Raw genomic sequence first — 18,518 nt, 5'->3', positions numbered from 1 at the left:
TAATAAATTCATACCTAGGCTAGATAATATTAATTAAAGAGCTATAAGCAAATAATTCATGTAAAATATTTCATAGACATGATCTCCATTATCAATTCAATTTATAAGAAAATAATTGTCATAGAGTCTATAAAATTTAAATATTAAGTATTTCGATTTGTCTTTTTATCACTCATATTTCATATATTAAGTTTTGTAAAATGACTAATCACTTCGATGAGAGATTTACTTAATTTAAATTATAATGCTAATAATTATTATTAAAATTAATTAAGTAAAGATAATCTTTAATGTCTTTAAAATTATGTATATACATTTACTAATAAAATATCAATTGCTTATAAAATAACAATAAGTGATTAGAATTCTTCTTTAATGTTTCTTTTGGATATATTTTCTTTAATTACAATAGTGATTAATATTATTCAATTTCTATATAACATGCTAATTTATTAAACATTTATGATTCTTTCCCTCTTTAATCAAGTGGGATACAACTTTATATATCTAGATATTCTCGTTGCCCACGCGTTGAGTAGCATTTGCATATTTTATTTATAACTAATTTTTATTATAATTTTTTTATCAAGATTTATAGTGTTTTTTAATATTTGTTATGTAGTTTCATTAACTTAGGGAAGACTATAATAAATTAACTCATATAAATTATATTAAATTAGCAAATAAGATTTCTTTTTATTGTTTAGTGTGACAATTTCATTTTTTGGGAGAAGACCTTTAAGTTCATATTTTGAATATAATTGATTGATTAAATTTTTTATCAACTCGATAAATGATTAATTATTTTATAAGGAATTCAAAGAATTGTAGGCATATATTAGCGACAGATATCAAAACAACGGTTAATCATGAGTTGAGATATGTAAAAAATGATTATTGTGAAAGCGTTATCGACAAATGGATAGAAAATTCTCACAAGCTCTTCTTATTTCAATTTTTGTCAAGGTTTTGAGTTTTTTTTTATTTGTTAAATTATTAAATTTAGGGGAGACTCGATATATATTTAACTCATATTCTAAATAAATACTAAAAGCTGAGACGAAACATCAAATGGTTCCATGTAGGACGAAGGCAGCATTACATTGAATGCCTATTCATATGTTAATCAATCTATGAAGACCACTTGGTATAATATGGTAATAACATGTAATAGTTCATTAGCATTTTAAAGTATCTATACTATGAAAAAAGATATAAGGTCTAAGTGATATATATGATATGACCTTTCGAATTATTATCATTTCAAATTAAAATTTCAAGGAAAAATCATTTTGATAAGTCATTTTCAAGAAAATTTGAAAAAATAATATGTGAGAAGTATCCAACCTTCATCTTCTTTTACATTGACTCTTCATCCTGTATTGCTATTTCAATGAATAAAAGTTTATCAACAAAAATGAAAAAAATCGACCAAACCAAAGATTATCGAAGTTTTTTATTTATAATGACAAATTTCTACACTAGTTCATATTTAATTAGCTAATATATTTTTTTATTTGGTTTGGTTTGTAGGTATACATTAATGATGTGAATCAAAAGAACGGTTAACCATCAGTTGGGGTATGTAAAAAATGCTTATTGTGGAAGCATTTCAGCAAACGAGCATAAAATTATCACGAGCCCTTCTTATTTCATTTTTGTCAAGATTTTTATTTTTTTTATTTTTAAAATTTGTTGAATTTAGAGAAGACTCAATATATATTTACTCATAATTCAAATCTAATATCTATTTTTCTTTATTTGGTATGGCTTTTCTTTTTCTTTGGAATATACCTCAATATAGCTCCTAATTTGTATTTAATTATTTAATTATTTTACCCAAGCATGGTGGTCTAGTGGTTAAGCTCTAAGCGTTCCATTTGAACATCACGAGTTCGAACTTCACAGAGAACGTAAAGCTCGCTACTATGTAGGCGTATTATGAGCTGGTAGTGACCGATCCATAATGCTTGATCTAGTGGGCCTTGAACTTAATTCACTAGTGTACTAATGAGGCTGTGGTGATCAAGTCGGGCTAAGTCTAAACGAGCTATGGCGAAAGGAACATTATGTGGTGGCCAGGTTCCCTTAGTTGGGGCAGCCACATCGAGCTAACAACTCAACCTAGCATTTTTATTCAGTAAAAATAAATTATTTTTTTATTTTTTTATTTTAATAAATGTAGCATTAATTTGGTTTATTATGAATTTAAAATATTGTATGTATATATTAAGGACAGTTGAATCAAAAAGACGGCAAACCACAAGTCAAGAAAATGTAAAAAGAATATTTTGCGGCAGCATTTCCATAAATGAATGGGGAGCTCTCACTGCAAGAGCAAGAATTAATAACTTAGAAATAGTTTGTTGAAAGGAAAAAAGAAATTCACCGTTTGTGATTATATGCCCTTAGAATGAACAAAAAAAAAATTCCTAACCCATACAGAGAATTCATTTTTTTGGATGTCATCAGTTTCATAAGAAAAATAAAGAAATTTGAAGAAATATATGATCAATAAGAAATAAAATTTAAGCAAATATATAGTTGCAAATGTAAAAAGGAAAACCTAAAAACTTATCCTCGCAGATAAATTTCGTCACAGACTGAATTTTAAGTTGCTTCAACAACTATGATGATGATGATGATAAACGTTGGTTAATTCAAGTGGTTCGGTACTTATTCCTCTTGGATAATGTCTCGAATTCGAGTTTTGCAAATGAAGAAAATCCATGTTGTGAGAGTTTTACCCTATAGTAGACGGACTCGGCTTGATTGGATTGATCGGAGCTCAAATGAACTTTCAAATATCGAGGTGCACACCGGAATAAAAAAATAATAACAACAACAACAACCACAACAACAAAAGGGATTTTTACTTAAAATGGCCTATGGTTTGTCCGTTTTGTTAAATCTATCATATGTTTTTTTTGTCAAATCTATCACATGGTTTACTTTTTGTATCAAATTTATCCCGGCGTTATCTTTTCCGTCAACATCTAACGGTCGCGCTGAGGTGGCACGTGGAGAGATAATGGGCCACACTTGCCACGTAGGCGCAATGTCAGCACAGCCGTTAGATGTCGACGGAAAAGATAACGCCAGGATAGATTTGATGCAAAAGGTAAATCATGGGATAGATTTGACAAAAAAAGCATAGAATAGATTTGACAAAACGAGCAAACCATAGGCCATTTTAGGTAAATACCCCACAACAAAATGATGATAATAATGATTCTGATAATTATAATAGTAATAATAGAAGTAATAGTGACAAAACAATAGCAATAAATAATGATGGGAAAAATTGCATCAAATATCAGTTTTTTTTTCACCATTTTCACATTTGAGCACGCATTTTGAACTTAGCACGCATTTTCCTCGGACGATATCGTCGAATGCTTGAGAGGTCTGACTTCATCTTGTGGAGAATTGGCCTATGACTAGCAGGGAACCCCCACCCCCTCCTCCCTTCAAGCGCTGTCCTTTTTTTTTTTGGGTAAATTGCACCGATGGTCCAAAATATTTTATAAATGTTTCATGATAGTTCAAAAAGTTTTTTTCGCTATATAATGGTACAAAATGTTTCAAAGTTATTACATGATGGTACAAACCGTTAACTCGAGCTGATGCCGTTAACATTTTGCTGACGTGGCGCGTCCTATCACTTTTATTACGTGGAACCAATCATGGTGCGCTACGTCATTTAAGACAAAATAAAATTTTAAAAAGTCCAAAAAAATACAAAAAAATAATTAAAAAATACAAAAAAAGAGTAAAAATTTTGAAAAAAAATAAAAAATATTTTAAAATTTTGAAAATTTTAAATTTTTATAAAAAATACAAAAAAAACAAAAAAAGAGTAAAAATTAAGAAAAAAAAATAAAAAATTTATTTTAAAATTTTGAAAATTTTAAAATTATTTTGAAAATTTTTAAAATATTTTAAAATATTTTAAAAGTTTTTTTTTTAAAAAATAATTTTAAATAATTTTATAAAAATTTAAAAATTTAATATTAAAATTATTTAAAATTTAATATTAAAATTATTTTAAATTAAAAGTTTAAAATTATTTTTAAAAGTTTTTAAAATTTTAAATTATTTTTAAAAGTTTTAAAATTTTAAAATTTTTAGAATTATTTAAAATTTTTCGGCCATGTCAGCAAGGAGGTGACACGTAGTAGCCACGTCATCGTCGGCTTGACGGCGTCAAACTCGAGTTGACGGTTTGTACCATCATGAAACAACTTTGAAACATTTTGTTCCATCATGTAGCGAAAAAAACTTTTTGGACCATCATGAAATATTTGTAAAACATTTTGAACTACCGGTGCAATTTACCCTTTTTTTTTTAGTTTGTCCACATGTCACGCCCACATGTGTACAAAGGCGGCCAACCGTGGATGCCAGGTCATTTTCTTTCCATTTCTAATACCTGTTAAATGGCGCGCTAGGTTTGATAAGAAATTCGATTTTATGCTACAACGAGCTAAGTTCGAAAGTGTGATAGGATGGGAAAATAGTGAAAAAAAAACATGCTATGTTGTGCACTAAAGAATAATAAATCGTGAAAAAGATCTAAAATGTTATCATTTCAAAAGTGATTGTATCATATACATATATAAGTAAATTATTTAAATTTGTAATAAAGTAGTCACTTCATTTTACTAAGAATAGTACGCATGTGATTTTTCATTTATATTTTTTTGAATTTCCGGCTTGCAGATAGCGATGGCCAACGAGTCAAATGACGGTATAAAGGTGCGAAAGGCCCGCGCGTCCTTTTCAGCGATGTGGATGCCCCATAAGGGAACTAGCTGATCGATCAAAATAAACAAGATCAGTTCAGTACACTAATAGTTTTCGTTTTCGATTCTTCTCTGTGTGCGCCAAAGAATTCGCTAACCCATTCCAAGTTTCTGACCGCTCATTCACATAACTAAATATACCATCGATCTTTCGCGTGCCCACATGTTCAGAAATGTTGAACAAGGTGGTCTTTATTCCAAAAAAGCGACTTTATTAAATGTTTGGGCCGCATCTATGTGTAGCAAAACAACTTTGAATATTCTAGCTCATGTTAGCACAGTCCAACCTACGGCCGTTCCTATATAAATAGTTCAGCTCCTAGAAACTCTTGTCTAAACAATTCTAGTCCTGCAAACATTCACTAGATTTTGAATACAAAACCTAAATTTCCCTCTTCTTAGTCGGATCCTTGAAACGACGAAGCATAGATTGAGAGGAGATGGAGAAGGTGATGGGATTAGTCTCGGACAAAGGCGTGGTGATATTCAGCAAGAGTTCATGCTGTTTGTGCTACTCAGTGAACGTCCTGTTCCGTCAGCTCGGAGTTGTCCCTCTGATCTATGAGATTGACCAGGATCCTGAGGGACGGGAAATAGAGAGGCAGCTGGTGATGCTCGGTTGCAATGCACCTGTGCCGGCCGTTTTCATAGGCGGAAACCTGGTGGGATCAACAAATGAGATCATGTCCCTTCACCTCAGCGGCTCGCTCCTTCAGATGCTCAGGCCGTATCAGATATTATGCTAGTTACTTTTGATGCCCTAGTGTCAGATTGGTCGCGATAAGTACCTAGTTTCGAGTAAGTTTATATATATATATATATATATACACACATATAAAAGTTTTTATTTTCGAGTCCTTTGCTTATGCAGCTTTTCTTTATGTACATGTTCGATGTTAACTTCACAATTCCAAGTGATGTTGGAACATGTCGGGATAATTAATTCGAATTAGTCTACCTTGGTATCGAAAACTTATGTTTATGTATGTCTTTGATGTTGGCTCGACGATTGCAAGTAATGTCGGACATGTCGGGATACACGAATGCGCTTAGCCGCAATGTATATACATACCTTGGTTGCCGAAAAAACTTATAATTCGCATGGGAGCAAGAAGCTGGAGAAGCCTTAATCAATACTCCAAAATCATGCAAAATATTTATCCCATAATGACATGAGCTAATAAGTTGGAGGAAATAAGAAGCCTAATACAAGAATATGAAACAAATAAAGCAAACTAAAAGGGAGATAAGTTCCGCCAGTGAGAATTGAATCCATAATCTCTTGATTTTGAGTCGAATTTTGTACTACTATACTAAAGGCCTTTTTCAAGAAAAAATTATTGTTAGAGGTTTTTCAAGAAACAATTACACCGGAATTCTTATAATTCAACAATACAATCATTACAACCCAATTAAAATTAAAATTTAACTGAACTCAACTCTAAAACTAAACACACTATAAGAAATCGTCATTCATCTCCCCCAATGTACAGATGTTTGTGAAGCACCACATTGTCACCCAAAAGATTAAAAATACAGGTGATCTCATTGATAAAAGTAATAAGAAAATTAAATGAACTGAGATTAAAGTTGAGTTTACCGGGGACCATTGGATCAATGTGGATCCCACAGCAAGCATTTATTCAACGGTCTTGAAGAGCCCTCGGACAGTTCAGAAATTGAGTCAAAGCATCTCCGAAAAGCTGTGATTTCAAGCAGTACTCAAGAGGATTCCTGGTCCTCCCCCTTCCCGTGAAAAGTTTTATGATGACTTCGCTCTTGCTATGTGTCCCTGGTTACATATAACGTTGAACATGTTCTCGAATTAATTTTTTTTTTATTTTTGGTATATTGGGCCGAAGCCGTACATTAAAAATGAATTAATGTTCTCGACTTTTAATTGATTAACATTATTGTTCTTCTACATTGCGAGCTCTCGAATTTCCAAAAGTTAAGGTCACTTTCCATATTTTTCTACGGTTCCGTAAATAAAGTCTGACAAAGAAATTTATAACTTTTGTACATCGGGTTACCTTTTATTCTATACCAATTTATGACTGAGACAAGGGAATTATATTCCATGTCTTTTCCCCTTTTGTTCAGTCACACATTTCTTTCTTTTTCTCATCAAAAAGCATTTCTTTCTTCTTCTTTTTTTGATGTAATTTTCTTTGCTTATTTTGCTCTTTTCATGTCTGCATTTTTTATTTTCTCGTGAAATACCGATATTCTCATACTACTAGCTGTAAGGGCAATTGCCGCCATTTTTATAATTAAATCCTTTTGGGTAAATAAAAATTATGATATTAAAATTTTTGTCCCCATGAAAATCATAAATGCTTTGTTGAAATATTTTTACCACTAGAAATAAAGTCAAAATACAATTGTTCATTTTTGCCCATATAAGTTTTCCTATAAGTCCTAATAAAAGTTTAGAATTTTCGGTTTGCCCATATATAAATTAGAAGGAAATTGGCAATTTTTATTTCAATTTATAATTTTGAAAAACTTAGAAGGATTCACAAAAAAGAAATTCCTTTTATGAAAAGCAAGTCTTTCTCCGAGATTTTAACAGAAACATGGAAATTAAATTTAATAGAAAAGGGAAATTTGTTTAATAATAATAATAAGGCTTACTTCTTGCTTCCTTTGTAATCGGAAAAAAAAAGCTTACTTCTTTTAGCAGATCATATGTATGCGCTATTTCTTGGACAATTTCTCCTCCAATAGCAATTTGCTTGCTCAAGCACACAAAATCAAAGATGAAGACTACAAGTTATGACCATTAAAACAAAATCATATGATTGATTTTCGACACGTGATTTGCCTTGAAACCATACCTATATGCATGCAATAGCTCGCAAAACCATCCAAGGATCGTAAAGTTGGCTTTGGCGAACTAAACTCCCTCTGCCGTCATTACTTAGCTAATTATCGGCCTTGAAGTTGTCTCGTCTCTTTTAGTGAGGATCAATGTGCTCCAGTCCTAATCGTTCACTTTTTAGCTTTTGTTATCCCGCACGACCTGATTACGTTACTTATATATGTGGATATCCTCGCATCCTCCACTTGTGGATTGACGTAATTATAAGCAAGGTTAACACATGAAATAAGAAAAAGAAACTTTTTGAAACATAACTAAGGGAAAAAGGTAAAATTATTATAATTATAAAGTTAATTAACTAAATTAAATGCCTTTTCATTTTTTGCCCTTTTTTTTCCTTCTCAGATCCAGTCAGTGGTTGTATCATTGACTTAAATGTACTCATAACTAGTCACACAACCCGCGCATGCGCGGACGTCAATTTTACTGAAATATTGTTAGCTCACTCTATATAATTTTGGCAAGAGTCTATCAATGAACTAACTTTACATTCTAAACAAGACAAATTATAAATTTACATTTTTTTAAAAATAATTATTCGAATAATAAAAAAATGAAAAACTAAAAAAAATCAAATAAATTAATAGCGGGAGAAAAAATGGAAGAGGAATATGAATAAGAAGCTTCAGATATTGGATTTGAAAAGAATTAGTGAGAGAGAAGCTCGAGAAAGAAGAGAGTCAAAGATAACTTAATGGAATATGGAATAAATTTAATGAAACTAGATGAAAGTTATGCATTTTATATTACTTTATTTTCAGTTATAAGGGAGGTTAATGGGCTTAATATAAGGAAAATAAAAAGCTGAACTAATAAAAGGGTCATATAATCCCTAATGATAATCATCGGGTTAATTTGGAACTTGATATTCAGGAATAAGGATTTACGCTTTTTTTTGGTGGAAATAATGATGTACACTTTGAAATTGCTAAAAAGTAGATGACGATCCACGTGATGTGAAAATAACAAATTTGAATAATATTCTAATATGTATCTAACTACACTAATTTAGACGAAAAATTTAAACTATTCAACTATTTTTTTATGTAAACATGCGATTACTCATCAAAATAAAACGGCAAATTGTGTATAAACATAAACTTGATAATAATAGAGCATGAAGGGAGAGAAGAAACTAAAGAGAGAGTTTGGAGGCAGAGGAAACCGAACAGAAAATCTGATATTATATCATACAATTGTTAGGATTTTATATTATGAGTTAAGAGAACATAATAGGATATAACATATGTGAATTATTTCATTCTTGACCTCAAATTAGTAAATAATATCATATCACATTTCAAAATTTTCTTATAATCTAATATTTTTAGACAATATATATATATGCAAATTTTTTCCTTAATGATTAATAAAATTTTATTAAAATACTCTACTATAATATCTATATATGCACACAAAGAATGACATTTACTTAATTAGAATAATATATTGTATATTCCACTATACATTCAGTTTTCTTAATAATAAATAAGAAAATATATGAATATAAAAGACTATATATGAGAATATTTTCTTGATAAAATAATAAAAAGTTTCCTTAGTGTAGATGATGATGACGCACCAATGCAAGAGAGTTTCGTTTGATATTTTTAAACACGTGACGGCGTGAGAATTTAATTCGAAACTTTGGTATTATATATATATATATATATATATATATATATATACAGACACATACAGATAAGTACGAAAACTCACGGTAAGAGTTTGCAAATTGGTTTCCCATCGTCTCAACTAATTAAAGTGAGATTACTCTTTAATGAATCTACATTAACTCGTTTCTCTTGATATAAGTAATCCTATAGTAATTTCAACACCAACAATGTGTTGGTTGAGTGGCAAGTGGTATCAACCCCGTAAGGAGAACACAAGTTCAAGTTTTAGGAAGTGTACTTCTTGGGAGAGGGAGTAATTAACGTTTGATTTTCTAGAATTGAAAGTGCAATGTCTCGTGTCATTATCAAAATTGCGTTTGCTCAATTGGGTCACTATTGTTCCTTAATTATTGATCACTCTTTCTTGAGTCATTCACTGTTTCTTAACTATAGATCACTGTTCTCTGATAATATCTTTCACATGTTTATTTCGATCTGAAAATTTAATTTTCGGGGCTATAGATGGAAATACTGATATTATGTACACTTAGACTGATATATCGAGCGAATGTACGCTTAGACTGATATATCGAGCAACAAAGATCATCACAACCATATAATGAATATTATTACGTGGCATAACGAGAAAATTTTTTTTTAAAAAAAAATCACATGATGATAAGGAAAATTCTGATTGTCTTAGGAGTAAAATGGTACTGGCTAGTCGAGCGTTTACACCAACCACAGTAAGTAAATCCTAGCAAACCATCGTGCAGTTAAAATTTCAGAATTTTCTTTTCCCTAGATCCACAGCCTGAAGCTTTTACCGCCCAGAAGCAGAAGCTTTGTGATATCCTCAAGCCTGAAAGAACAGAAGGGACAATGAATCTCTGCCTACTTCGATTTTATCAGCTTCAGGCTCGAATTTACGGAACCCTTGCAATAATAATGAACAGATGGAAAGGTAGTTCATACGATCAGTAGCACAGTACCTTGCTTGCAATATTGTTGTTGAGCCAGTGCAGACCCTTGTAAAGGCCTTCTCCGGACGTTGAACAGGTGCTCTCGATGTACCTGAGAAAGATTAGCCACCGCATACCAAAAAATTATATCAAGTATAATTTTGACTCGAAAATTAGGGTCTGTTCAATCCGATTCATTGAGATCATGTTCCAGTTTTCCTTTTTATTGCCTGAAAAATGTAATCACGTTTCCATAAGGCAGTTAAAGCATGTTTCTTCCCATTAAAAGAACAAATTAAGAACGGGTTCTTACCGACATAAATGACAAATGAAAGATTAGTCACCTCTTTTCTCTTTTATTTTTTCTTTTCATTCAACCAGCTAAAATATATATTACACTGATGTGATTGCAGGGAACCCCACTTACCCGTGTCGGTGACAGAGCGAATGAAGACCGAGCATATCAGTTAGTTCTGCTGCAGTCATTGCGTTGGGAAGATCTTGCTTCTTGGCAAAGACGAGCAAAACAGCGTCACGCAGTTCATCCTAATAAAAAAAAGGAAAAAGACACACCACAGTCAACTCCATTAAGCCTAACTTTGCCACAACTGGTCTGGTTAGGCTCTCTATTAATGACATTCGGATTGATCACTTGGTTTTCAGCAACAACTACGATAATAAAAGACTGAAATTTTTCCTTTCACTGCTGATCGCACCCAAAATGCGAAGACAAATGTGAACATATATAATTAATATTTCGACAAACTGAATCTAGACAATATAAATGAGCCATAAAAGTGTGTATTAATAGGAAGTGCAACCGGGCAAAAGTTAGAAATAGTTTCAAGGACAATATGAATCAACAAACATTAATTATAACTTCAAATAGGAACCCGGCCGTAAAACTTATGAATGCAGAACTCAATGTCCTAGCTGCACTCCCGAAGATGTCGCTAAACAACCAAAACCACTGCAGCATCTTGGCTCAGCCGGTATTAATCTAACAGTAACATTGAGCATGGAGATTGAAACAGAACAGGCAGTGAGACTACAAGAGCAGAAAGTAGTACCTCATTCAACATCCTATGCAGCTCATCCCTCGCCTCGACAATTCGATCCCTATCATTGCTGTCCACAACGAAAATTAGCCCCAGAGTATTTTGGAAATAGTGCCTCCACAATTGACGGATCTGCACTTTAATAGAAAAACAGCATCAATTGTGTAGTGAAGCACAACGTTATACCACAAATTAGGAAAAGGAGGAACAATTTCAACTTCGATTTCTCTCTCAGGAGTCATGAGGAACATTAAGGGTGTTGTGTTCATTGGTCTTCCAGACGCATATTTCTACCTCTATTTATTTTAGACATTTGCCAATTCACCAATACAACCACCCAAGAACGTACATTCCTTTGCCCACCAAAGGCAAAGGAATATCGTTGTTTCTACCTTCCCATACAACTCACCGAATTAGTACATATCTTTCAGCATCAATGGAGAGAAGAAACAGCAGCGAGGAATGCCATCCCCAACTGAAGTATCAAATGCTCGGAAGCAGCACTGGTCATTTCAATCTCAATCTCAATATCCCCATTCCCAAGCCAAACTCCATCACAATAAGCTATAGAAATCAGTTCTTTCATTATGAGCAAAAGCAAAACAAATCTTAGGGTTCATAAAATTATACCACTACTTTATGATTCCTAATGACGCGCGCCCCTTAAAACTCCTAGCTCTAATCCTTTGATCCACATCTCTAGTACTGTCTTTTTACACGAAATGATCAGCTACTACATATATAGAATTGGCACCAAATAAGACGGGCAAAACTTCTAAATAAGATTAACCTTTTCTGCCATATTTTTAAGTATTGAGAGAAAGAGACCAACCTTGTCCTGGCCACCAATATCCCAAACGGTAAAACTAATGTTCCTCTACTCCACCATTTCCACGTTAAATCCTGTAAAAGAACAATTTACACAAAGTAAATCACTTTTTCAATGAGAATATCAACAAAAAAAAATTAATCGTCCTTCCATCATTTAATCAATTCAAGGATCAACCGACTGTTATTACTACGTAATTGGCTTTGATATCATGCCTCATCAATGGAGTAATATATTAATGCCTCATCAATGGCGTAATAGATTAATGCCTCATCACATAACCCTTTTTTTTTTAACCATTTCGCCCTTTAGCATACTTTTAATCTTGGCAAGCTATAACACGACACCATTTCACTGTCAAAACTAACACACCGTTTAACGGGCATTAATACTGGGAGGCAAAAGCTAATTGAGCTAGCAGCCATCCCTGCACATGTGGACGCGATTGTGAAAGGACTTGCACATTTTTTTTTTAATTGGTTTGCTTAACAAAAGGGGTCAGGCTTATTTGGCTCAATTAGGGCGAACTCGACTCTCACGAACCACATCAAGAGCAGAAGAATTATTTTTTTTTCCCTTTGGGCGGGCGGGGGAATGTTATTGAGCGTAATAGTCGCTCATTCACCAATTAGCTGCAACCTAATTGATTTTCTCTCATCTCACATTACGAGAAGGATCATCGAAAACTCTCTCTCTTGAATAGTTACAATTCTATGAACGATTAAGGATATTTGAAACATTATAACTCAGACATACATGCTTATAACATTTCATAAAGCAAAACAAACTCTTTTTCTTTTAGTGATGCGGGGGATTGATGAACAGTCTACATTCAAATAACCCGAAGTAAAATTAGTATATTTTAGTTAAAATCGGGTAATGATTCTCGTGATGTATTTTATAATAATTAGTTATTAATTTTACCATTATTTTATTAGTTGTAAATTAATAAAAAAAATTTACTATTATTCTATTTTCATAATTTTATACAATTACTTTATTTACGATTATTTCTGAAATAAGTTTACTATAATTATTCTTAAAATTATTTTATTTCAAAAAATTGTAATTTTTCAATTTTTTTACATTTTTAAATTTACAGTTATTTATGAAATTAGTTTACTATAACATTTTTAAAATTATTTTATTCTATTAATTTAATTCTTTTTCAACTTTTTCAAATTTATAATTGTTAAAATCAATAAGTATTTTATCTATCATTGTTTTATCAATTCTAATTACAATTATTTTATTTTTGCAAGTATTTTTTCATAAACTTATAATTCACAATTCTTTGATTTGCAAATTTATATTTCCAATTTTTAAATTTACGTATTAATGTGGCATACAAGGTTATATTATCCCAAATCAGTCTATGCAGCGATAAGGTAGACGAGGCCAGTTGCAGGAGAAAAAAATGTCAAACATAGCTAATTGGTTAGCACCGGCGCTATCACCTGCGTAGGGAAATAATAAGAACTATCAAAAGTAATTTATGAATTCATTGCGTGTCACTAACTTATTCACGGTGGTCATGACATGCACACAGTAGCCAAATTTATATTTCACGTAATATACATGTTCAACAATACAATATCAAAAATATAATAGTGTAATATGAATGAAATAGTTGTTGCTATATATACATGTAAGCTCAAGCAAATTATTGTAATCACTCGGGCCATTATCAAAATATTATGAGTTTTATTTTCCCCCAAATAAATCAAGATGTGTCATTACTAACAGTTTGATTAACTCGTGCCCATGTAAAAAAGTTCAATACATTATTATTAGTAAACCAATTTAAAATACAATAATCTTATTCATGAAGTTACTACTGTAATGAACAACAAGGATTAAAGAACAAGAAAACACTATGCCGTCCAAAACAAACTTGAGCCCTAAAGCTAGCACTTCGCCTGCTTTTGACATTGAACAAAGAAAACCCCTCGGTGACTGATTCATATGGATAAAACTCCTTGGTGACTAATTGATATGAAAAAAACCCCTCAGTGACTGATTGATGTCTCCAAGCACATTAATAGGAGTGAAATACATCATCAGGTTAAGTAATCAGAAAAAATGTCCAATATAACTAATTCGTTTGGGCCGAAGTACGTGTTGGTCTGTGCCAAAAAAAAGTATTATCATAAGTAATTTATTAGGAATATTGTTTGAGGCCAACTTACTTATGGGTCCCATTAAACAGAAAATCATGTTTTCATTAATTTATGGAGAATATTATCTGCACAGACGGCAGCTCGAGGTAATTTAGAAACAACTTATCTAAATATGTGCGTCATCCCTGTCATGATATACTAATAAATATTTTAAATACTAGTGTACAATGTTCATGCTATACAATAACATTGTTTTCTTGGACAATTATGTCGATATATGCGCGTCCTAATAATTGAAATAAAACTGATTTAATTACTATGTACGGTAATTATGCGTTAATTGGATGTCTGTTCACACTGTTATGATTACCACATGATAAGCTCTTTTGTTTTAAAATTGGTTACATCTAAAATTGTTATTAGCTCAAACTAACAAGTTAGAAAAATAATATATCTTAAATTGTTCTATATAAATTAGTACGGTTATATTAGTATCATTCGTTTCTTTATATAATTTATTTTCTTTATTAAAAACTCGTATGTAAATAACTATCTAAGATGAAGTTGAAAATAAAATAATTGAACATAAATTTGTTAGTAAAAATTAACATAATTGTAAATTATAAAATTGTTCTTTTTTAAAATCAAATAAATATGTAAAGTAAAAGAATATCTAGAATGAAGTTATTTTTTGTAATATATAATAAAATTATGAAGTTGATTCTTTTTATTGTAAAAATAAAATAAAAATCTAAAATTAGCAAAATAAATTAATATTGTAAGATAATATTTATTGTGAATAATTTTTTTGAAATAAATGTTATTTATTGTAAAGTTTAAAATAAGTAAAATTATATAAATTTGAGAGAAATGGGATTTGGTGTAGTAGCACAAGTCACAGTCCGAAACCATGAGGTGTCAGGCTCGATACTTGTCAATGGAATTTTCGTGTCCCTTTATTTACTTTTGCTATTTTTATTCTTTTATTAAGTTATAGGTCTCCCTTATAATAATAAAAAATTATAAAACAAATTATAAAAAGAAGCAGCGGCGATGCATGCTCAGAGGGAGGGGGGCGTGGCTTCCCGGTACCGGTCACATGAACAAAAAAAGTGGGGGAGTTCTGGATAGTGGTGGCTTGGGCGCCGACGACCCCGTCTAAGAAGGTGGCGGCTGGCATCGAGGAGCCATAATAACTTCTTTACATAATCTTCATCCAACAATGTCCTGAAAAAGAAAGAAGAGAATCTACATCCAAAACAGATCTGGTATAAATAAATACTTATACAAGATTATATTATGGGTTTTTATCTAAAATGGCCCATGATTTGTCCGTTTTGTCAAATCTATCCTATGTTTTTTTTTGTCAAATCTATCCCATGGTTTACTTTTTGCATCAAATCTATCCCGACATTATCTTTTCCGTCCACATCTAACGGCTGTGCTAACGTGGCACGTAGAGAGATAGTGGGCGACACTTGCCACGTGGGCACCATGTCAGCACGGCCGTTAGATGTCGACGGAAAAGATAACGCCGGGATAGATTTGATGCAAAAAGTAAACCATATGATAGATTTGACAAAAAAAAAGCATATGATAGATTTGACAAAACGGACAAATCATAGATCATTTTAAGTAAATACCCCATTATATTATTCAATAGAGAAGTTCAATAACATATGATCGCCGATTATTCTATATGAACATCGCTAAGAGTCAATATCTTTTTACAACAATAAGCTACACACGTAACATCAGAAAACTACCGGGAAATTTTTTGTAGAAGAAATTTGAGAGAAAAGTGTTCATATCGGGGATAAAAGATCCAGGTCGACTGCAATGAAGGTACAGTAATGGGTGGACTAATATTAGAGGAGACTAACAATATTTAAGGTGACATGTGTAACTTTTTTGACCAAATGTTACCAAGAAAAGTAAAATGCAAAATGAATAGTGCCGTGTACTATAGGACAATATGTTAGATTTGAATTACAATATTGGTACCATAATCAGTTTGATTTTACAAATTTTTTTAATTCTACTCCACTCTACTCTACTTTAACTCCTCTTATTTTTAATTTGACAACACAATTATCACTTTTTCTTTTTTTTTTAATTTTTTAATCATTTAATTCAATTTTTAATACTAAATTATCTCAACTATTCATTACTTTTTCACACTTTTTCTCATAATTTAACAACACAATCATTACAAACCAATTAAAACAAAAACGTAACTCTACTCAACTCTAAAACCAAATACAACAATTTTGTCGAATATTTTCTTTGTTGGACTTCCAATTATTAATCAATTAAATGCAAGGTAATCACTAATATATATTGATTCGAGTGATTCGACGCATTTTTTCTCATAAAAAATTAAGTCTTGAGTTTGAATTTTATGAATATCAAATTTTTTTTTTGTGATTATCAAATTCATAATGGGAAAAACTTCACCTCTTGACACGGGCCGATTAACAATCGGCTCAAATTTGAATTAATCAATCCTTCTATTTTGAATTTCTTAATATCAAATGGACGCCCCTCCCTAAAGAAAAAAAGCGAGCTAATTCCATATTTAATACAACAATATATGCAGATTTAATTAAGAGCAAAAAGCAACTCCCCGCCCCCTCGAATTCAGTGAAGAGTGTGTAAACGTGACTGTCGGTCAAGAAGGTAACCGTCCCATGCATGACGGCTCTGCCCTATCCTTAATTTTCCCTTTTGTTTTATTCATTTAATATATGAATTAATTATTCATTTATTTGCAAACTTTCAGTTGCATTTTTTGGGGAAAAAATACATCGTAGAACAGGGTGTAAATGAGCCGAGCTGAGCCGAGCCCGAATATACAGGCTCGAGCTTGGCTCGTTTATTAGATCGCGAGCTCGGGCTTGCACGAGTCTAACTCTTCGAGTTTGGAGTCGGCTCGTTGTATTTAGCGAAGGTTTGACTTAGCTCGTATAGACTCGCCACGCAAGCAGAGCTCAATTCTATGAGGCTCGTGAGTTCAAACTCGTATAGGCTCATGAGCTCGAGCTCGCGTGGACTTGAATTGGGCATGAATTTATATTGAATTGCCGTAAATAACTCATAATATATATATATATATAAGTTATAAGATATATATAACTTACAAGAATATATATATATATATATATATATATATATATAAAGCAGGCCAGCATTAAGCTTTACCATTGAACTCGGCTCTGCTCGTTTAATTAGCGAGTTTGAGTTTTATAAGAGCGAGCCGAGTTCGAGCTTTCATTGAGTTGAGCCCGAACCGTTCGCAAATGTCTTGGCTCATTTACTTCCTATTGAAGAGGCTCTCTCAGGTGAAAAAGTTGTGTATAATAAACATATTACGTGGCATCATATCACAGTACACAATAAAAAATCTTAGTTTCCTATAAATAGCAGTTTTTCACATGTTTTTATATTACATAATTTTAGTCAAACAGCTACCTAATTTTTCCTGTCTTCCCTCCCTCATTCATCCACTGGCGAGCTCTCTCCTTCTGTGGACCTTTCCCTTCTAACTATATGTCCGTGCCTTTCTTTCATTCTTAAGTTTTCTTTTCAAATAATATTTTAAATTCACTTAATTATTAGATGTAAATCGATCTTTTTATATTCGTCATCATGCATAGCACAGGTACGTCACTCTAATAGCATATAAGAGCCGAAACAACGGATAGAAAGATATCACATAGGACGAATTTACGGTCTTATTGAGTGACTTTTGGATTCATAAATTGTGAAAATTCGACAAATATGCAGTATTGTACTTCCACATTATTCTTGATAAATATGAAGTGAATTATTTCACTTAGTTCTCTGCACAGCCGCGCAATACGAGAGCATATACCTATTATGTTTTTTATCTAATAGATAACGATCAAGTGAAAGTTTTTATTGAAGTCTTTTTTTTTTCAATGTGATATCTTGGTATTCGAAATCCTAATGGACACCGTCTAATCCAGTTTAAGGCAAGTCAGTTCACGAATGGATAATGATCACGTGAAAGTATTTAGTGAAAGCTAATATATATTCGTTTTCGTTTTTTCCAGCTACTGAATTTATTCGCACTAGATTTAAAAACCTATGAAATATATATACATATATATACAAGGGAGGCCTATGGATTTGGTGTAATGAAATAGAAATCTCAAGAGTTAATAAAATGAAACATATAATCCCATCACGAGTATCGAACATGAAACCTCTTGATTGGTTGG

General features: G+C 31.9%; 1 protein-coding gene and 1 pseudogene across 1 annotated transcript; one reads left to right on the top strand and one right to left on the bottom strand.

Moving 5' to 3' along the window:
* Positions 1 to 5,157: 5,157 nt before the first annotated feature.
* On the top strand, positions 5,158 to 5,777 carry LOC116188977 (glutaredoxin-C13-like). The gene has a single exon (XM_031518437.1). The coding sequence runs from the start codon at positions 5,246 to 5,248 to the stop codon at positions 5,549 to 5,551; it is 306 nt and encodes a 101-aa protein (XP_031374297.1). The 5' UTR covers positions 5,158 to 5,245; the 3' UTR covers positions 5,552 to 5,777.
* Positions 5,778 to 10,106: 4,329 nt separating this feature from the next.
* LOC116188836 lies at positions 10,107 to 12,579 on the bottom strand (annotated as a pseudogene).
* Positions 12,580 to 18,518: the final 5,939 nt, after the last annotated feature.

The sequence above is a fragment of the Punica granatum genome, chromosome 8, assembly GCF_007655135.1.
Source record: "Punica granatum isolate Tunisia-2019 chromosome 8, ASM765513v2, whole genome shotgun sequence".
NCBI classification, from domain to species: Eukaryota; Viridiplantae; Streptophyta; class Magnoliopsida; order Myrtales; family Lythraceae; genus Punica; species Punica granatum.
This window is presented reverse-complemented; position numbering and strand designations above follow the sequence as displayed.